At 40.0% G+C, this 18,091-nt stretch overlaps 1 protein-coding gene across 7 annotated transcripts in view; it reads right to left on the bottom strand.

The window, feature by feature from the left end:
- Positions 1-18,091, bottom strand: part of STARD13 (StAR related lipid transfer domain containing 13) — a 332,321-nt gene that overhangs the window by 209,473 nt on the left and 104,757 nt on the right. For all 7 annotated transcript variants that reach the window (XR_016462786.1, XM_090133176.1, XM_090133167.1 and 4 more), the window contains 2 exons: positions 11,592-11,738; positions 6,769-6,903 (listed from right to left, as the gene is read on the bottom strand). Coding sequence is in view for 6 of the 7 variants with exons in the window: in XM_090133176.1 (XP_089989302.1) it covers positions 6,769-6,903; positions 11,592-11,738 (282 nt within the window). In the remaining variant the exon portion in view is untranslated. The remainder of the gene's footprint in view (positions 1-6,768; positions 6,904-11,591; positions 11,739-18,091) is intronic.

The raw sequence follows: 18,091 nt of genomic DNA, 5'->3' as shown, positions 1-18,091 counted from the left end.
TGATTCTATCCAGGCAGAGGCTTCCCTGCTCTGCAGAGATGACCAGACAGAGGATTTGGGCATGGAATTTAGCTCTGCCTAGAGGATTAGATAAGACTCCCATCTCCTAGTTTTCCTTGCAGAAGATTTTCACAGAATCAGAGAATCACCAAGGTTGGAAAAGACCTACAAGGTCATCCAGTCCAACCATCCACCTATCACCAATAGTACTCACTAAGCCATGTCCCTCAACACAACATCCAAACGTTCCTTGAACACCTCCAGGGTTGGTGACTCCACCACCTCCCTGGGCAGCCCATTCCAGTGCCTGACCATTCTTTTAGAAAAGCAGTATTTCCTAATGTCCAGCCTTAATGTCCCCTGGCACAGCTTGAAGCCATTCCCTCTGGTCCTATCACCAGTTACATGAGAGAAGAGGCCGACCCCCAGCTCGCTACAACCTCCCTTCAGGTAGTTATAGAGAGCAATAAGGTCTGCCCTGAGCCTCCTCTTCTCCTGACTGAACAATCCCAGCTCCCTCAGCCACTCCTCATAAGGCCTGTGCTCCAGACCCCTCACCAGCATTGTTGCCCTTCTTTGACACACTCCAGGGCTTCAATGTCTTTCTTGCAGTGAAGGGCCCAAAACTGGACACAGTACTCGAGATTTTGTAGGCTTATCCACTCATGAAACACAGTCAGCAAAGCTGAAGGCTGTGCCATAATCCACCTCTCCTCACTCACCGCAGCTCCTGACCTCAGTGTGTTGCAGGACCATGGTGTTGGCTGGCTCATGGAAAGAGTGGGCCAAAGGCTGGTGGGAGCAGAGAATAAAGACAAAAAGGAAGAGAAGGGCTATGATGTGCTCTTACTTATGCAAACACCCCTTGCTGGGAGCAGGCTCTGGCCAAAGCACTGTCAGGTGTATTGGAAACAAAGTGGATGAGAAAGCCTGGAGTATTATTTATTGTATCAGAATGGAGAAGGAGGAAGGAAGCTGTCTACCTTTCATTCCTTTTAGCCTCCTTGTTTTTTCCTGGAGCTAGTAGAGGCTTTTCCAAGGACAGTGGATTGCTCTACTGTCAAGGAACTAGCTCACCTTGAAGTGGGGAAGGAACATTTCCATGAGCACTTGATGTCAGCAACATCTGCAGGCCCAGGGTGCTCCTCGGCCATAGCAGCCATCTCTCCACTTTGTGGGCAGAGCAGGGGAAGAAAGCAAACACAGTCACCCTGCTGGTACACAAGCATGGCCATACTTAATGAAATACAGATGGAACCTGAGCAGTCCATTCACCTGACTATTTCACTATGCCTCTGTCATATTATAGACCAAAAGCAAGAAGAAAATTCTGCAAAGGTGGTGGCTCAGGCTACTTGCTTCTATACTAGATAACTAATTGCTTATTAATATAAATATTAAGGTGACATTAAAAAGCAATTCTCATGACTAAATGGCACACAGTTTGAAATTTGTTTTTGCAAGAGTAAGAACAATTAAATATTCTTCATCAGGAAGGAAGGCCTGGTAGCAAAAACACAGGTCTGGGACTGTGTCTAGATCCTGTTGTAGACCATGCTGCTAACAACCAGTATGATTTTCAGAAAGTCAGTGTGAACCTGATTTCTATGAAGAGCTTTGCATCTCCTACCTGCAGAAGATATGCTACTTGTACAAGCACATTTCACTTAAGTATAGACAGCAATCTCCAGCTCCACCAAAGCCAAGTAATTGTGTCTTCAAGCATACAATTTCTTTGAGAAAATGGAGCACCAAGCCTCTGTCTCTCACTCTGGTCTAGGCTTCTTTTCTCATCTTCTTGCACTTCATGGATTGCACAAAGTGGCCCAATAATGGTCATTGCTCTCTGAAGTAAGATTAAGAGTACTCAAAGGTCACACAAGATTTCTCAGGGCTTTACTATCGACTTTTCAAATGTGAAGCAAAGTCTGAATGAAGCACGATCTATCTGATCATTTGGGGAAACACATCCTGCTAGGTAGTGGGTATAACTGCTGCTGAAAACTGTACAGTGAACTGATAGATTGATGACCATATCCAAAACAAACCGAGCATGAAACTTATCTTAGAACCAGGATACACACTGCTTCATCTTGGATGTAACATGAAGATCCTGCTTACATATTTTACAGAGGAATGGAAGATCAGTCTAAGGTTGCTAAATATGCAAAGATTCTGCAATTCCAAAGGCGTGCCCAGAAGAAATACAAGCTGTAGTGGGTTGTCACACTGTGACTTCACGTCTGGATTGGATTTGGCAGCTACCCCATAAAAAGCTTGTCACACACTCAGTAATGGAATAAACTTTGATCCCTACTGGTCGGGGGGCAGCAATATTGAACAAGTAGTGGATGGGAAACACAATGACTTTGATTTTCCTTTGGCTATTTTTTACTTTTGGATTTTTCTGGCCTCAGACAATGTCAGAGGGCAGGCAGGCAACAGATTGTCTACAGAGAGATAATAACTACTCTAGTCATAGATTACAGTATTATTAGTTTTATATTTCTAAACAATGTCAGAAGATATCAGACATCTCTGGAACCTCTGACCTGAACTCTGAAACACTGCTTATAGAATCAACCAACATTTCTCAGTAAAAAAAGAATAACATTTTCTTAAAGTAATCACAAACACCTCTCAGTCATGTAGGTTATAAGGCACTGTTTTGTATCCCATTTCCTGAATCAAGTGACTTAGCACAGTTAAGTAAAGTTCCACAGTTTAAGCTATGCTAAGCTGGCATTGATACTGAAAGAACCAACTCACCCTATCATCTCCATCCTCTTTTTCTCCCTCTTGCACATTTTTCCCCTCTCTGGCATGCACATTTATGCAGCTGACAAACAGTGACACAAACCGAGAAGCCAGATTAAAACAAGACTAAAAGCTGTAAAACGATTCATTTTAGCACTCTAAGTAATCAACCAAATTGTAGAACTAAAGCTTAAGAAATCAAAACTGCTCACCAACTGTACTTAAGAAGGAGGCATAAATGCAGACTTACCTTTGATAAAGGCAAAAGCCCACCTTGTTACCAATATAGAAGGTTTTAATTTCATTTTCACTGTGTTTCATTTTAGGTTGCCAGCATAGTTAGAAACCATGAAAGTGTGCAGTTAGGTCTTCTAATGAAAACTGAACTGTGTCCAGCATAATTTTGCACCTATTATTCCTAAATTTCTGCATCCCTGCTGTTTCTAAAACTGATCTCCGTGGCTACATTTGCTAATCACAATAAACTGTAGAATATTTGGTTTTCTAAGTGCCTGGGTGTAAGAGCTTCTGGGGAGTTCCTGGGGAGATGAGACAGATAAGCTCTTTTTGACTTCCGAACTCATAAAAGACTGGAAGAGAAGAAAATCCAGCTCATCAAAACACAACCAGTCCCATTCATCTCTGTGTTATTCTCAAGTTATGTATTATAACGTTTGGATCATGGGGGTTAAATGTAAGCAATCTCAAGGCAATGCAAAAGGAAATATGCCTTTTTCCCATTCTTTTCATTGTAACAAAAGTGATTTTGATGTGCCCTTTTTTGAAAATATAGAGAAGTCTGTTTCTTAAAGGAAAAATAGCTCAGTTATTAGAGAGCTATGACAGAGGTGTAAGAAAGAACGTCTGGATCTAGACATGGCATTATTTGCATCTGCCTGAAATACACTACATACACCAAAAGCAGCACTTGGAAGGAAGAAGTGAAATGATCTTCTATCTTGAATGTTTATCTCTAATTTAAAGCACTGTCCAATGCTAAAAACAGACCATTAACTTCTAAAGATTGGCTGTGCTTCTGATAAGCTTCTGGTAGGTTTCTAGATGAGACAGCAACCTAAGCAACAGTACTTTTTGCATTACATTGCTGTTACTACAGCATCACAAATTTGTTTGATATAATATATGGATTGTGCAGATAAAGATTTGTGTCCCACACATTTCTAGCCAAACAATAGTATTACTGTAATACCACTTCAAAAATATTTACATAGTATTGGTGGGAGAGCAGTTAAGCAATGATACTTGTACATGCCTAAACATTCCACCCAGGTGAAGAACAAACAAAGCTGACAAATACCTTACTCTTTACTAAATGCTACTGTATATTCCAACTAGAACTAGTACAAATGTTTGTGCTTTTGCAGAAATGGAAAACAGCAAATTTATTTTGTAAGGAGAGGAAGTAGCTAGAGGGGAGACAATAATATTTTCAATTAAGAAGCAAGAGGACCCCACCTTCAAATTTTCATTCCAGTGAACTGGAATGAAGGCTCATTTAATTAAATACATTATTTGCACGGTGGTATGTCTATCATTTTTTAGTAGGTGAACAATATGACAGTCCTAAGGAAGTCTCTAATATAGTAGATTTTGCTTTAATCCAAAATGAGAAGATAACTTGAAGCAAACACATTATCAAGAGAAAGAGAACTGCTGAGCTACTAATTCAATGTGTAATTATTGCTAAATGCTACTGGCTTCGAGATCAGAGGAATGGAGGGCAGCACACACATGCCAATATTTGACAATGTTTCTGAAGCTGTTTGTGGAAGTGATGCAAGTAGGACTGATATCCATGGCAGGAAAGTACCAGAAAATATGCTTAAGAGCAGAATAAACACACACATAGTAACACTGCCTAATGGGGAACTGTTAATATGGCTTTTGGGGCTCACAGACCAGGAATCTAGACATGTTCTTCCAGTGATCATGTTGATACAGGTGATCTGGTTGATACAGTGAACTTTTGATTCAGAAATAACACTTTTCTTTCTGAGAAAATGATTTATCACAGGCTTATTCTGCTGTCAGGAGGAAAACAAAAAAAGATACCAGGAAATACAAGCATCTTTGCTTTGATAAATTAACTCTTAGTTTTCTTTTTATAAATTAATAATCAGTTGCTTTCTTTTATAGTGGCTGGTTATTACCTGGCACTAACAAATATATGTCCAGTATGCATAAACAATCAGGAAAATGGAAGAATAAAAATGGATATTTTCTGATGATGTGAATTACAGATATTAATCAAAACAAAAATTGGCTGTCATCTCCTGTAAAAGAACCTTATGAAACTGAATAAGATAAACAGGCAGACAAAATTCATTGATAAAATTCAAAGACATACATCCCACATTAGACTACAACTTACATGATTCCTAGGATTCAGTTTTTCAAAGTGCAGGAATAAAGGTCAAATTAATGATCCAGTAGCAAAGTTAGAAAAAAAAAAAACAGCTGTTTTTCTCCCTCAGCGTTTTCCATAGTTAAACTTTAGAACTCATTGCTACAAAATGCTTTGTATTTCAAAGGAATAAAATACAAGTAATGGCAAAAAAAATCCACTCTTGGGTGCTATTAATTACAAAATCGTAATATAACATCTGACTTCAAAGGGTCTGCACAATAAACACCTTGCAGGAAGCTGAGATGGCATGCTATCTGCTTACTCTGTTCTTACACTGCTTTCTTGAAGATCCAGTGTTGGCCCCATCAAAGAAAAAGCACTGTACCAAAACTACCTTTTCCTCAATGAAATGCAGCCATTTTATGCTGTGTGATGTTAATGGCTACTGCTGACTCTCAAATAATTCACAGATGAGTGGCAAAAATATTTGCATTTTGGATCTAAGGCAAATCCTATAATTGCTTACTTTCACATGCAGAAACAGAACAACATTTAGCTACTGATGAAGTGAATCAAAACCATTTGGGAAATGCCTCTAATGGATTTAACAGACTAAGTGCAGATTACAGCATCAACCTCTAAAGAAACAAAAAAAATATTGCTATTCTTGTTTAGAAATATGGCTTAACTAAACCACCAGAATTGAACACTTCCACTCACCAAGAACTCAGAACTCTAGACTAGGGTGGTACATCCAGATAAAAAATCACAAGAGAGTAATGCCAAAATCAGCAAAGAAGCTGCAGTAGTGGCATTGATGAACTAGAATCCATCACATGTAACCTCCAGAAGAAACCATTTACTTTTCAGAAGAGCCTGTTTCTTTCCCCTGACTATAACAGCAGTCCAAATAAATGGTTCAGATGTAGAACTCTACATTATAGTTGTCCAGCATCAGGTGAGATTGAATCCCATGGCCCTGGAAACTGAATACTGAATTAACTTTCATCTGTGCTCCTTATGTATACTGGACTCCTCCAGACAAGACTGTTCCAAAAGTAATGTCTCCTGCTTAATTATGTTGGTCCACGACATGAGAGGCAGATTATGGTGGTATGGCAGTAGGGATTGAACCTTCCCACCAGTATTCCATTACATTTTATTGATGTGTGACAGATGGCAGCAGATGGGCAGTCTGACAGAATGGCATCTGACATGGAAGTGTGGATGAAGCAAAGGAGTGTAGCTGAATTCCTCCATCCAGAAAAAATGGCACACACTGATGTTCATTGATGCTTGCTGAACATTTATGGAGATCAAACAGTGACATGTGCACAGTGAGGAAGTGAGTGGTGCATTCCAGCAGTGAGTGACAACAGTGGGTCACCTCTGCTTGTGTAGATTTTCACAAGTGCAACATGCAGGCTCTTGTTCATCGCTGATGCAAATGCAAGGCTAATGGTGACTATGTTGAAAAATAGTGCTTTGTAGCTGAGAATTTGCTCTATCAAATAGTGTGACTGTGCTCACTGTTTCTGCTGTAGTTTCCACAGAAATAAACAGAAGGCATTACTTTCGGAGCAATTTTTAAGGAAGAGTATCTCAGAGTCAGAGAATGTTGTAAATATTTAGCAGCTACTTACATAAGGTTTAGGACGTGCTCCAGTTGATACTGGGTAAGGTAAACAGTCTGAATCCTGGTAGTCTGCACTTCTGTGCTTCCATGATCCCTGTTCTTGATGATCTCTATAAGAGTTTGTCTCCACTCGAGCAGGGCACTGTAAGAGAATTTTTAAAACCCTGAAATAAATGCAAGTCATAAATACTTTTAATGTGAACTGCAAGATAAAAATATTGGAATTTTATCTTTTTAAAACTTTTTTTTCCTTGTGATGTGAAGTAGACTTTTTACCTCAATTTTTTTCTTAAAAATGTATGCTGCATCATTTTTACATCTTGGGGTAAAGAGACTTCCTTAACAGCTAGTAGATAAAACTGAAGAATTATTAGATGTACATCTTCCTGAATATCAAGGAACTGAATAACCTCTGCATTAGACAATATATGATTTTATTTATTTAAAACTGTCTTTTCACTGAAATTCATGATTCTATGATGTTCTTTTATTTAACTTAATTGAAGATCCTGAACTTACATACTCTGAACCTTCCAAATCTCCTTTTCCTTGTTCCCCAGGTCCCACGAGGTTTTACTTAATAGCTTTACTTCCATACAAATTTTTAAAGGATAAATGTTCTAAAATGGGACTTTAAAAAAAATTTATATATATAGGACCCATGTATACCTGGTCACACTAAATTTAATACAAAGAAGACAACTTGCACAGCATTTCCCCATGTATACTAATTTGTCTAAAAAAACCAATGAGGTGTGTGAACAAGGAGCAAGCCAAACTGCAATCCAGCAGGATTTGTGTTGGGATCAATCAGAGAATCAGGATCATGGGTACACTACAGAGCAGCCCCAGGCTGTAATTTGCAGTCAAAGTCAGCCCATTTGCTGACAAGAGGAAAAAATTGCTGCTGGTCTGTAATTGCATTGTTCCCAGCTAGAATATTCTTCAGACTTTAAAATGAGAAGGCTTTGCAAGGCTGACAAAAGATGCGGCCCAAAAATGTTTTGTAGGTAATATATTGCCTACAAAATAATTGAAAGAATGTGTAAGTTAAGTTTTGTTCAACAAGAGTCATCTTTCTAATATTAGACAGGGTGACTGTAATCAAATAGAATTTCTGTGTCACTCTCCATGAATGATGAATGACTAGAACTAAAAAAAGTTATTTTAATTCTTCAAATCCACTGGTTTTGTTGTTGTTGTTGTTGTTTTTCTGTAGTGAAAATTAGTGTTACACATCAAATGTAAATGAAAGAAGTTTATCAAAAAAGTGAAATTTTGCTCACAGCAAGGCTGTTTTCCCTCTGCTGATAAAGCTTTTGATATGGTCCCATACCACATTCATTTCTCTAAATAGGAAAGATCAGATTTTAAGGGTGAAGTACTCAGTGGATAAGGCTGGCTGAGTGGTTCAATGGCTCTGTGTCTGGCTGGAGGTTGGTCACAAGTGGGAACAGTTCTCATCAACATCACTGTCAATGACATAGACAGTGGGATTGAGTGGGAAGAAGGACTCCTTGAGAATCACAGAATCACTAAGGTTGGAAAAGACATACAAGGTCATCCAGTCCAACCATCCACCTATCACCAATGGTTCTCGCTAAACCATATCCCTCAACACAACATCCAAACGTTCCTTGAATACCTCCAGGGAAGGGGACTCCACCACCTCCCTGGGCAGCCCATTCCAGTGCCTGACCACCCTTTCAGAGAAGTAGTATTTCCTAATATCCAGCCTGAATCTTCCCTGGCGCAGCTTGAAACCATTCCCTCTAGTCCTAACAACTCTGTGGAGAAGGACTCGGGAGTCCTGATGGACAAGAAGCTGGACATGAGCCAGCAGTGTGCTCTTGCAGCCTGGAAGGCCAACATTATCCTGGGCTGCATCAAAAGAGGGATGTCCAGCAGGGAGAGGGAGGGGATTGTCCCCCTCTATTCCGTCATCATGAGGCCCCATCTGGAGTACTGCGTCCAGGTGTGGGGGCCCTAGAACAGGAAGAATGTAAAGCTTTTGGAGTGGATCCAGAGGAGGGCAAAGAGGATCATCAGAGGGCTGGAGCACCTCTACTGTGAAGAAAAGTTGAGGGAGTTGAGCTTGTTCAGTTTGGAGAAAAGAAGGCCCTGGAGAGACCTCAGTGGGGCCTTCCAGGGCTTCAAGGGAGCCTTTATAAACAGAAGGGAAACCGACTCACACAAAGGGGAATGATTTAAACTAAAAAAGGGGAGATGTAGTTTAGATATCAGGAGGAGATAATTTACTCAGAGGGTGTTGATACACTGGACAGGCTATCATGAACAGGTGAAAAATCCATCAGTAGAAAATATACTGACTCATTAAATGAACCCAGTGATTAAACTATGCATGTATACCTCAGATATAACATTTGCCATGCTAAACAAATACAGTCATCTCTTTAAAACTGCCCACACGAAAGAGACCAATTCTCTTTGCAGCAGTGCCAGCAAATATTTTTACAACTCATGCAGTAGTCACCTGCTTCTGAGAACTTGGATCTACAAGTTGGTCTCGCATTTGTGAATTGTTCTGCTCAAATCTCTTTTCAATTATTGTTTCTCATTTCAATTCCTACTCTATATAGTAAAAATAGGATAAAATCGTATGAAGAACTCATAACTAATAGCATAGTTGCTAGTAAACATATGTTTGAAATAGACCTTCTTCCTATTCAAGTTTCATTATGAATGAAAAGAGTAAAACATCTGATGGAGAAAGTTGTTAAGTTATATAAAGAAATAGGGACTAAGAGGGATGGACTGATAGAAGTTAGTCATGTAGCCATACAAAACCTCTGTGTTTGTTTTCCTTTTTTCCTTGCTGCAACTGTTGTTTTGAGATTTCCAAAATTAAGTTTCTTCGTATTAAATTCATGGAGAGGTTTAGAAGGATGTATTTCTCTTCTTTGACTATATGGGTATCACAGAATTGTAGGGATTGAAATGGACTTCTGGAAGTCATCTAGTCTGTCTTCAAAGCAAATTTCCTACGTTAAACAGAAAAGCATCCAGGTGGGTTTTGAATATCACAGGAGAAAACTCCACCACCTCTCTTGGCAGCTTGTTTCAATGCTCTGCCACTTTCACAGAAAAGAGGTTTTTTCTCATGTTTATATGGAATTCCATGTGTTCTAGTTCATGCTCATTGCCTCTTGTCCAGTCATTGGGCACCACCAAAAAGAGCATGGCCTATTCTCTTAACTCTCACCCATAAGCTGTTTATAAGTATGCCTTGATAAGACCCTATCTCAGTCTTCTTCATGCTGAACAGCCCCAGGTCTCTCAGCCTTTCCTCACAAGGGAGATACCTTAACCACCTTCGTAACCCTCCACTGTGTCTAGAAGTTCCCTATCTTTCTTGAAGTGAGGAGCCAGAACTGGACACAATACTTCACATATGGTTTCACCAGATCAGACAATCTCCTCAAGCTGCTGGCCATGCCAGGGTACCATTTACCTTGTTGGCCACAATGGCATTAAGGTAATTCATTTAAAGGCAACTAACTCTTAGATGTTTAAATTAGGGCTGATAATTCACTTACTGAGAAATTATTTGTTTGTAATAATAATTTGTTTGCCTAACCAAACTGGTTTTTGCCTTAGGAGAATAGGCACAGACATAAAATAATAAAATGGTGTCTGGATCACCACTTAACAAAATCTGACTGGCTAACAAAGGGAAGTACATGCATTCTGATGGCTTGGATCTCTCTTTCAGGCAGAAAAGCAGAACACTGCCATGGCATTTCGACAGAAGCCATTGAGCAGTTTCCTACAAGAACACAGAATACTGTCCATTAACAGATGGGCAAGCGGAGATAAAGGAGTGATGAAATGAATTTAGCCGGAAAAAGCTGATTTGCTAACGTACAGAAAGAAAGAAATGAGGGACAGGCATGACGATTTTCTAACACTGTCACTGCAGAATATGGAAAAGCATACTGCAAAATACAACACTGAAAGATGCAGGATTCTGAACTTCCCAGCTTGAGGGACACCATGACCTGCACAGATGTTTACTTAAGGAATTTGTTTTTCCAAAATGTAGCAGCAGTGATGGGAAAAGCATTCAAACAAGCACAATTTCCAGGAATTTCATGCCAGCACTAACATGTGGAGCTGCAAATCCAAACAACCCTATCTTAAGAACTGATTTTAATCACAGGCTAAAGTAGAGAACAAACACTCCTACTTCTCACACTGTTCCTTCTCCAGTTACTGATTCCTATAAAAAAACATCTTGCTTGTTAAAAAAATACTAAAATTATATTATTCCTTCTTAATCCCATTTGCCTTCAAATTAAAAGCTTTGGTAACGGTTTGCCTTAATTGACAAAACTCGCCACCATAAATACTTTAAATACAGGAATGCATCTCTAGAAGAAATACAAAAAATACTAATTTATCTGTTAATGAAGATATATAGTGTCTTCCTTGCTTTTGAGTCTTTATATAAATATGACATGTGTAAATACACTAATACTGAACTTTCAATTTCACAATATTCTACTTTGAGAAACTGTGTCAAATGCAATCATCAAGAGCCACATCCCCCCCTAAAAAGTAGCTTTGAAGATTTTAGGCCATGTTGACAGAAAACCTACAAATCAATTCCTGTGACACTCGTGTTTATCTGACCAGTAGTTGTCCAAGCAGCTCAAAATGTTTTGTTATCGAGTCAAAACGGTAACTTACTTCATCCTTGAAACTCACCTCCTCAACTAATCCAGAAACACAAGGAGATCTGAAAACTATTATTTGACCAGTATCTGATAGCTAATGTTAGCAAATGTGTCGTATGACACAGATTCTTACCAGTTGTCTGTTCCTTGTGGTAGAAGGAGTACTGGAGGGAGACGAGCTAGCACTCAGAGCTTCTTCAATATCTAAATTCAGCTGTTCCAGTTTCTTCATAAGACATGACATAGAATCTGACCATTCCGATCCTTTTTCTGATTGCGTCTAAAAGAAATTAAATATACATTAAATCTTAATGCATTCAAGCTTTTTGTGGCTTGAAGACTCATTTTTCTGTCTGGAAGAAAGCTAACCAGTGTTTTCTCTGTCTATGGGTAACTTTCTCCATTTAGAAAGCTTCAATTACCTCTCCTCTTCTGTTGAGACATATTCATTGCTGCTCCCCATACTCAAGTGATCACACTCCACCTCTGCACATCTGAATGGCTTTCTAACACTTCATCTTGAGTGAATTACTGCCAGCTCAAACTAAGTGTAACCAAGACCAAGAACCAAAATAACTTTAATGTCTTCTTCAGCTGTTTCTATTTTAGCATCTTCACTGATTGCATACTATCAGTAAGGATCAGAAGATTGAAAGTTATCATGTACACAGTATTTTATTCCTTCCTATGAATCCAGACTATGTCTTGTAGCTTTCTTCTGCCTATCCATTAAGAAAATCTGCCTGGATGGTCAAAACGTTTTCACAGGATCACACAGAATCACAGAATTTTAGAGGTTGGAAGGGACCTCTGGAGATCGAGTCCAACCCCGTGCTAGTGCAGGTTCCTTACAGCAGGTCGTACAGGTAGGCATCCACGTGGGTCTTGAATATCTCCATAGAAAGAGACAACGCAACTTCTCTGGGCAGCCTGCTCTAGGGCTCCGTCACTCTCATGGTAAAGAAGTTCTTTGTGTGGAACTTACTGTGTTCCCGTTTCTGCCCATTGTCCCTTACTTCTATTCTCCTTAGTTCCCTCAAAGTCCCATCTAGTGACTCTCACTGAGCATTTTCTCATGGACATATTCCCACTGAGCACCTTCTCGGGAACATGGTTTAGTGAGCATGGTGGTGATGGGCTGACAGTTGGACTAAATGATCTTAGTGGTCTTTTCTAATCTTAATGATTCTATGATTATACGATTCTCATAGCAATCCCTGTGCATGCTGCTTCATTATGCCTCATTTTCCTCACTGAAGACACTTCTAAAGATTCAAAAGAATCACAGAATCACAGAATTGTAGGGACTGGAAGGGACCTCCAGAGATCATCGAGTCCAACCCCCTTGCCAAAGCAGGTTCCCTACACCAGGTTGCACAAGTAGGCGTCCAGGCGGGTCTTGAATATCTCCACAGAAGGAGACTCCACAACCTCCTTGGGCAGCCTGTTCCAGTGCTCTGTCACCTCACTGTAAAGAAGTTCTTGCGCACATTTGTGTGGAACTTCCTATGCTCCAGTTTTCGGCTGTTTCCCCTGTCTCCTGTCTCCTGTCTCCACATACCGCTGAAAAGAGTCTGGCCTTGCCACTCTGCCCCCCACACCTTAGATATTTACAGACCTGGATCAGGTCTCCTCTCAGTCTTCTTTTCTCAAGGCTAAACAGACCCAGCTCACTCAGCCTTTCCTCATAGGAGAGACGCTCCAGGCCCTTCACCATCTTTGTGGCCCTCCGCTGGACTCTTTCCAAGAGATCCCTGTCTTTTTTGTACTGGGGAGCCCAGAACTGGACACAGTACTCCAGATGAGGCCTTACCAGGGCAGAGTAGAGGGGGAGGATCACCTCCCTCGACCTGCTGGCCACGCTCTTTTTAATGCACCCCAGAATGCCATTGGCCTTTTTGGCCACAAGTGCACACTGCTGGCTCATGGCCAACCTGTCGTCCACCAGGACACCCAGGTCCCTCTCCACAGAGCTCCTCTCCAGCAGGTCATCCCCAACCTGTACCGGTGCATGCGATTATTCCTCCCTAGGTGCAAGACTCTACACTTGCTTTTGTTAAACCTCATCCGGTTTCTTTCTGCCCAGCTCTCCAGCCTGTCCAGGTCTCATTGAATGGCAGCACAGCCTTCAGGCGTGTCAGCCAATCCTCCCAACTTCGTATCATCAGCAAACTGATCCCTTCATCAAGGTCATTGGTGAAGGTGTTGAACAAGACCGGACCCAGCACTGACCCCTGAGGAGCACCGCTAATTACAGGTCTCCAATCGGACTCTGCACCGCCAACGACGACCCTCTGTGCTCTGCCAGTCAGCCAGTTCTCAACCCACCTCACTGTCCACTCATCTATCCCTCACTTCCTCAGCTTTGTTATAAGGATGTTGTGGGAGACAGTATCAAATGCCTTGCTGAAATCAAGGCAGACTACATCTACTGCTTCCCCCCATCCACCCAGCCAGAGACAACATCACAGAAGGCTACCAGGTTGGTCAAGCACGACCTCCCCCTGGTGAACCCATGTTGACTACTCCTGATAACCTCCTTTTCTTCCAGTTGTCTGGAGATGGCATCCAGCACAAGCTGTTCCATCACCTTTCCAGGGACAGAGGTGAGGCTGACTGGCCTATAATTACCTGGATCTTCCTTCTTGCCCTTTTTGAAGACCGGAGTGACACTGGCTATCCTCCAGTCCTCAGGCACCTCCCCCATTCTCCAAGACCTCTCAAAGATGACAGAGAGTGGTTCAGCAATCACTCTGCCAGTTCCCTCAGCACACGTGGATGCATCCCATCGGGTCCCATGGATTTGTGAACACTGGTGTTGCCCAGGCGCTCTCAGACCACCTCTTCCCTGACTAAAGGGAAGTCTTCCATTACCCAGAACTTTTCACTAACCTCCAGGGTCTCAGATTCCCGAGGGGGAAAGAAAAGTAGCCACAGTGACCTCCTTGTCACCATGGGCAGCTATAGGGCCACTCATTAGTCTCTGTTCCGAAGCTTCTCCAGTTCTTTCACCCCCTTTACTTCCATACATGTCACATATTTTTGTGACATCCTATTATAACAACCTGAGCATACAAACAATAATATTACATTAGCAATCCGACAAAATCCTAAGAGCAGCATAACAACAGTCCACAATACTTGGAGGAGCTAGAATAATATTATTTTTCTTCTCACCTGGTAAAACTTTGTGGAGATTTGTTTCCTCATGAAGATTGAGCAAGTAGAATCCAAAGAAAATTGTAATTTACTCACCATCAGAGAACAAAGCGTTACAAATAGAATCCATGAGGCTCATTTCAATATTACACTGACATAGCTAATTTCTGTAACTATGCATAAGCTCCCAGTCCTTCAGACTTGTCCCACATGACCTACAGAAGCATGTTCTATAAGCCCCTTCAGTGGGGCTGATATTCTTTTAGCAGACATTCCTTTGAAAGAAAATTAAATATTCTATTGTTAATTTTACAAATATTTATTATTTTTTTAATGAGCTCTAACTGAATATTCTTCCTGAAATGCTGTTAAAAGTGTTAACCTCTATTTCAAGTCTGTAGCTATTAAAATTATTTAAACAGATTAAATGATTACTGCTCAGTGTCTTCCCAAATATCACAGGGTATTCCACAGAAAATGAGTATTGAAAGACACTCAACATGTGGAATCCTTTCTGAGTGAGGTGAACTTATATGGGAAATGTGTTGATGCATCTCTACAGTACTCATTTCTAAACAAATAAGATTCTACATTTTCCTTTGGTTATGCTTCCTCAAGAACTGATCTTTCCAATACTAAAGAATGCTCAAAAAACATCCCCAAACTAACTCAGCAAAAATGTATGTAGAAAATCTGTCAAAAATAAATAGGAAGCCTTTGGTTCTCAAAGCTGTTAAAATGTAATTTAACAAAAGGAGCTGTAAGAATGTAGTTTCTTAGCAGTAGTAAACAATTCCGAGGGAGCAATTACATACAAAAATGAATGTAATGTGTTTTGACTTCAGTGAGCTATGCAAAAATTGTATCTGGTGTGTGACAAACATAGAAAGTTATATTAGGAATTTTTAGTTTTCAGTTCATTAAAAAGTAGGAGAGATTTACACAAGTGCAAACAGTCTCTGTAATTTCAGTGGTTTAGAGAAGTATCTCAATAATTTACAATTTTCCATTAAAAAAAATGCAAAGATGGAAAATCGTGGAGAGACTAAGAAAGGCTGAAGAATATTTCTGATAAAGATTCCAAGTGCATGTAATAATTCACATATGAGATATAATGTTACAGTAAACAATACAGCTTCACTGAGAGGCACATTTGGCTGCTGCCTTCACAAACATATCAACTGGACCAATATTTCCAGCGTTCATCAATACTCTGTAACACTTCTGAATAAGTCATCCTCCCCTCTATTTTTTAAAATTTCTTCTCTTACAATAACTGAACTCAAACCATAGTTATTTCTTAAAAATTCAAGTTCAGTAGAATTTTCCTGTACTATAAGTCTCCTATTTTTCTCCATTAAGTTCCATCCTTTCTGGTTCAGTAAGACTCTATATTGTGTTTACCGAATGAAGAGGATGAGGAAAAAGATGGGTTTTCATTATCCTTCGAGATAAAGCTAAACGGGCCTACTTAACAAATACCATTGACTAATTGGAAATCCAGCACAAAAGTGCCACTTGCAATAAACGCTGATTGGTTACGTATTTCAAAGGTTGCCTGAAATTCCTGTTGAAACATGATGCTACTTACATTCAGAAATATACAGCTCACACAGTAGGACTTCCAACAAGAGAATAAATTCTGCCTAATCCATTCAGGAGGAACATAGCCCCTCAGTGTTTCACCCCGGGAACTGGGTTGGACTCGAGAGAAACACTCAGAATTTCAGAGTATCCTGTCCATGGCAACTGCAGAGGCAGTGGGGTCAGAGCATTGGAAGGTTTTGTATCTTGCCCGTCAGGAGGGGAAATATAGGAGTTGAAAGTATCTAATAATGGTGGGCCTTTTTATTCAGTTTATCTCCCTAAAAATGTGCTCAGGGAGAACACTCCTTTCAAGGCCTCCTTTATTTGTTGGAGTCACACACTGACTGAAGACCCTGCAAAGTTTAGAGACAGAAATGCATTACAGGAATATTTTTTTGTATGTTACATGTTGGACAACTCTGGGCAGATGAACAGTACTAGAAAATAAGACCAGAGAATCCCTTGTTGAATGTCTTTTTCAAGGTAGAGTGACCTTGTCTGTGAAGCCCACAATATATTAAGCAGAGAATGACATGTTAGTCTTGAATGTGAACTGCTGTCAAGTGGATTTCTCAAGTTCATGTAGTTTTCTACACAATAAAAAAGATGGAAAACATAAAACAAAGAGGTATTAATCTCTGTGTTAATACATAACTAAGTGGCACACACTTCCTTAAACTTCAAGCAGTTATTACTGCAGCTGTTATGCTTCAGATAGCTATTGACAAGACACTTCTAGTGATCAGCCTAACATAAAATTTAGTTTTAGGTTGCTGGATCCTCCTGCTGTCACAACTTGTTTTTGAACAGCAACCTCAAGGTTTTTGTTGCACATACTTTCATATCCAGAATTTGTGCTCACATACATAACTGAAATTTCATTGCTACCAATAACCAATTACAGAGTAGAAACTGTGTACACGATAATAGTCCATCATCTAAACAATTATTTGTTCATTTCTTAGATTAAGAAGTAAATATATTCCAGACATTCAACTATTTGTGTCTTTCAGGACCAAAGGCTTCTGCACTCTGTTTCTCAGCTTTCAAGTGTTCTTCACTAATCTTATTCAGCAAAAACATCTATGAAAAAAGGTATATGCATTTGTTTCAGAGTTTTGCCCATGAAGCTTGTTGCAATAGGCATAATGGTTGCCAGCAAATCTAAATTTAAACTGAAAGAATGTGGCAAAAATGAACAAGTCCATATAGAACACTCAGGGGTCAGGGTTAACCTCGCTGCCAGACCTCATCATATACAGGAAGCAGCAGGGCTTCCAAGGGAAGGGCTATGAGAAAATTACACAACTCTAAATTTAATCTGATAACATGTGGCTTTTGCCTCAGATCCATTCAATAGGCCCAATTGTTCTGATAATTAATGTATTGTAAAACTTGTAGTGATAAATTACTAACCTCTACATATAAAAATACCAGTGCTGTTTAACCCTCCTCCCTAATGTTAAATCGGTTTAGATAAAATTCTCTCTGATGTACAGGCTAGATCCACAAAGAATGATTTTGTGGAAGAATTGCAGAGACCAAATACCACATTTCGCTCTCACCGCACTGATGGGGCTCCTCTGTTCTCAAAAGAAGTCCTGTATAAAAGGTCACAACCACTGGTGGCTTTGCCTACAGGGGCTGGGGAAGGAAGCCAGATTGGAACAGTATAAATAATCTTTTGGAAAAAAAGAAGCATATAGAGTACAAAGGACTCTTATTCTCAAAATAGGCTTATGTATGCCTTCTATACTGAAGATAAAATATTTCAAAGGGAATTTGCCTTGTACCTCACTACAGCGTTGCCTAAATATTTACAGAGCCTTTAGATGGACAACCGTGTGCCACCTTCCTCCCAGAAGACAGGTAAATAAACTCTGCAGT

Source organism: Phasianus colchicus, chromosome 1 (assembly GCF_987193195.1).
Source record: "Phasianus colchicus chromosome 1, bPhaCol1.hap1.1, whole genome shotgun sequence".
NCBI lineage: Eukaryota > Metazoa > Chordata > Aves > Galliformes > Phasianidae > Phasianus > Phasianus colchicus.
This window is presented reverse-complemented; position numbering and strand designations above follow the sequence as displayed.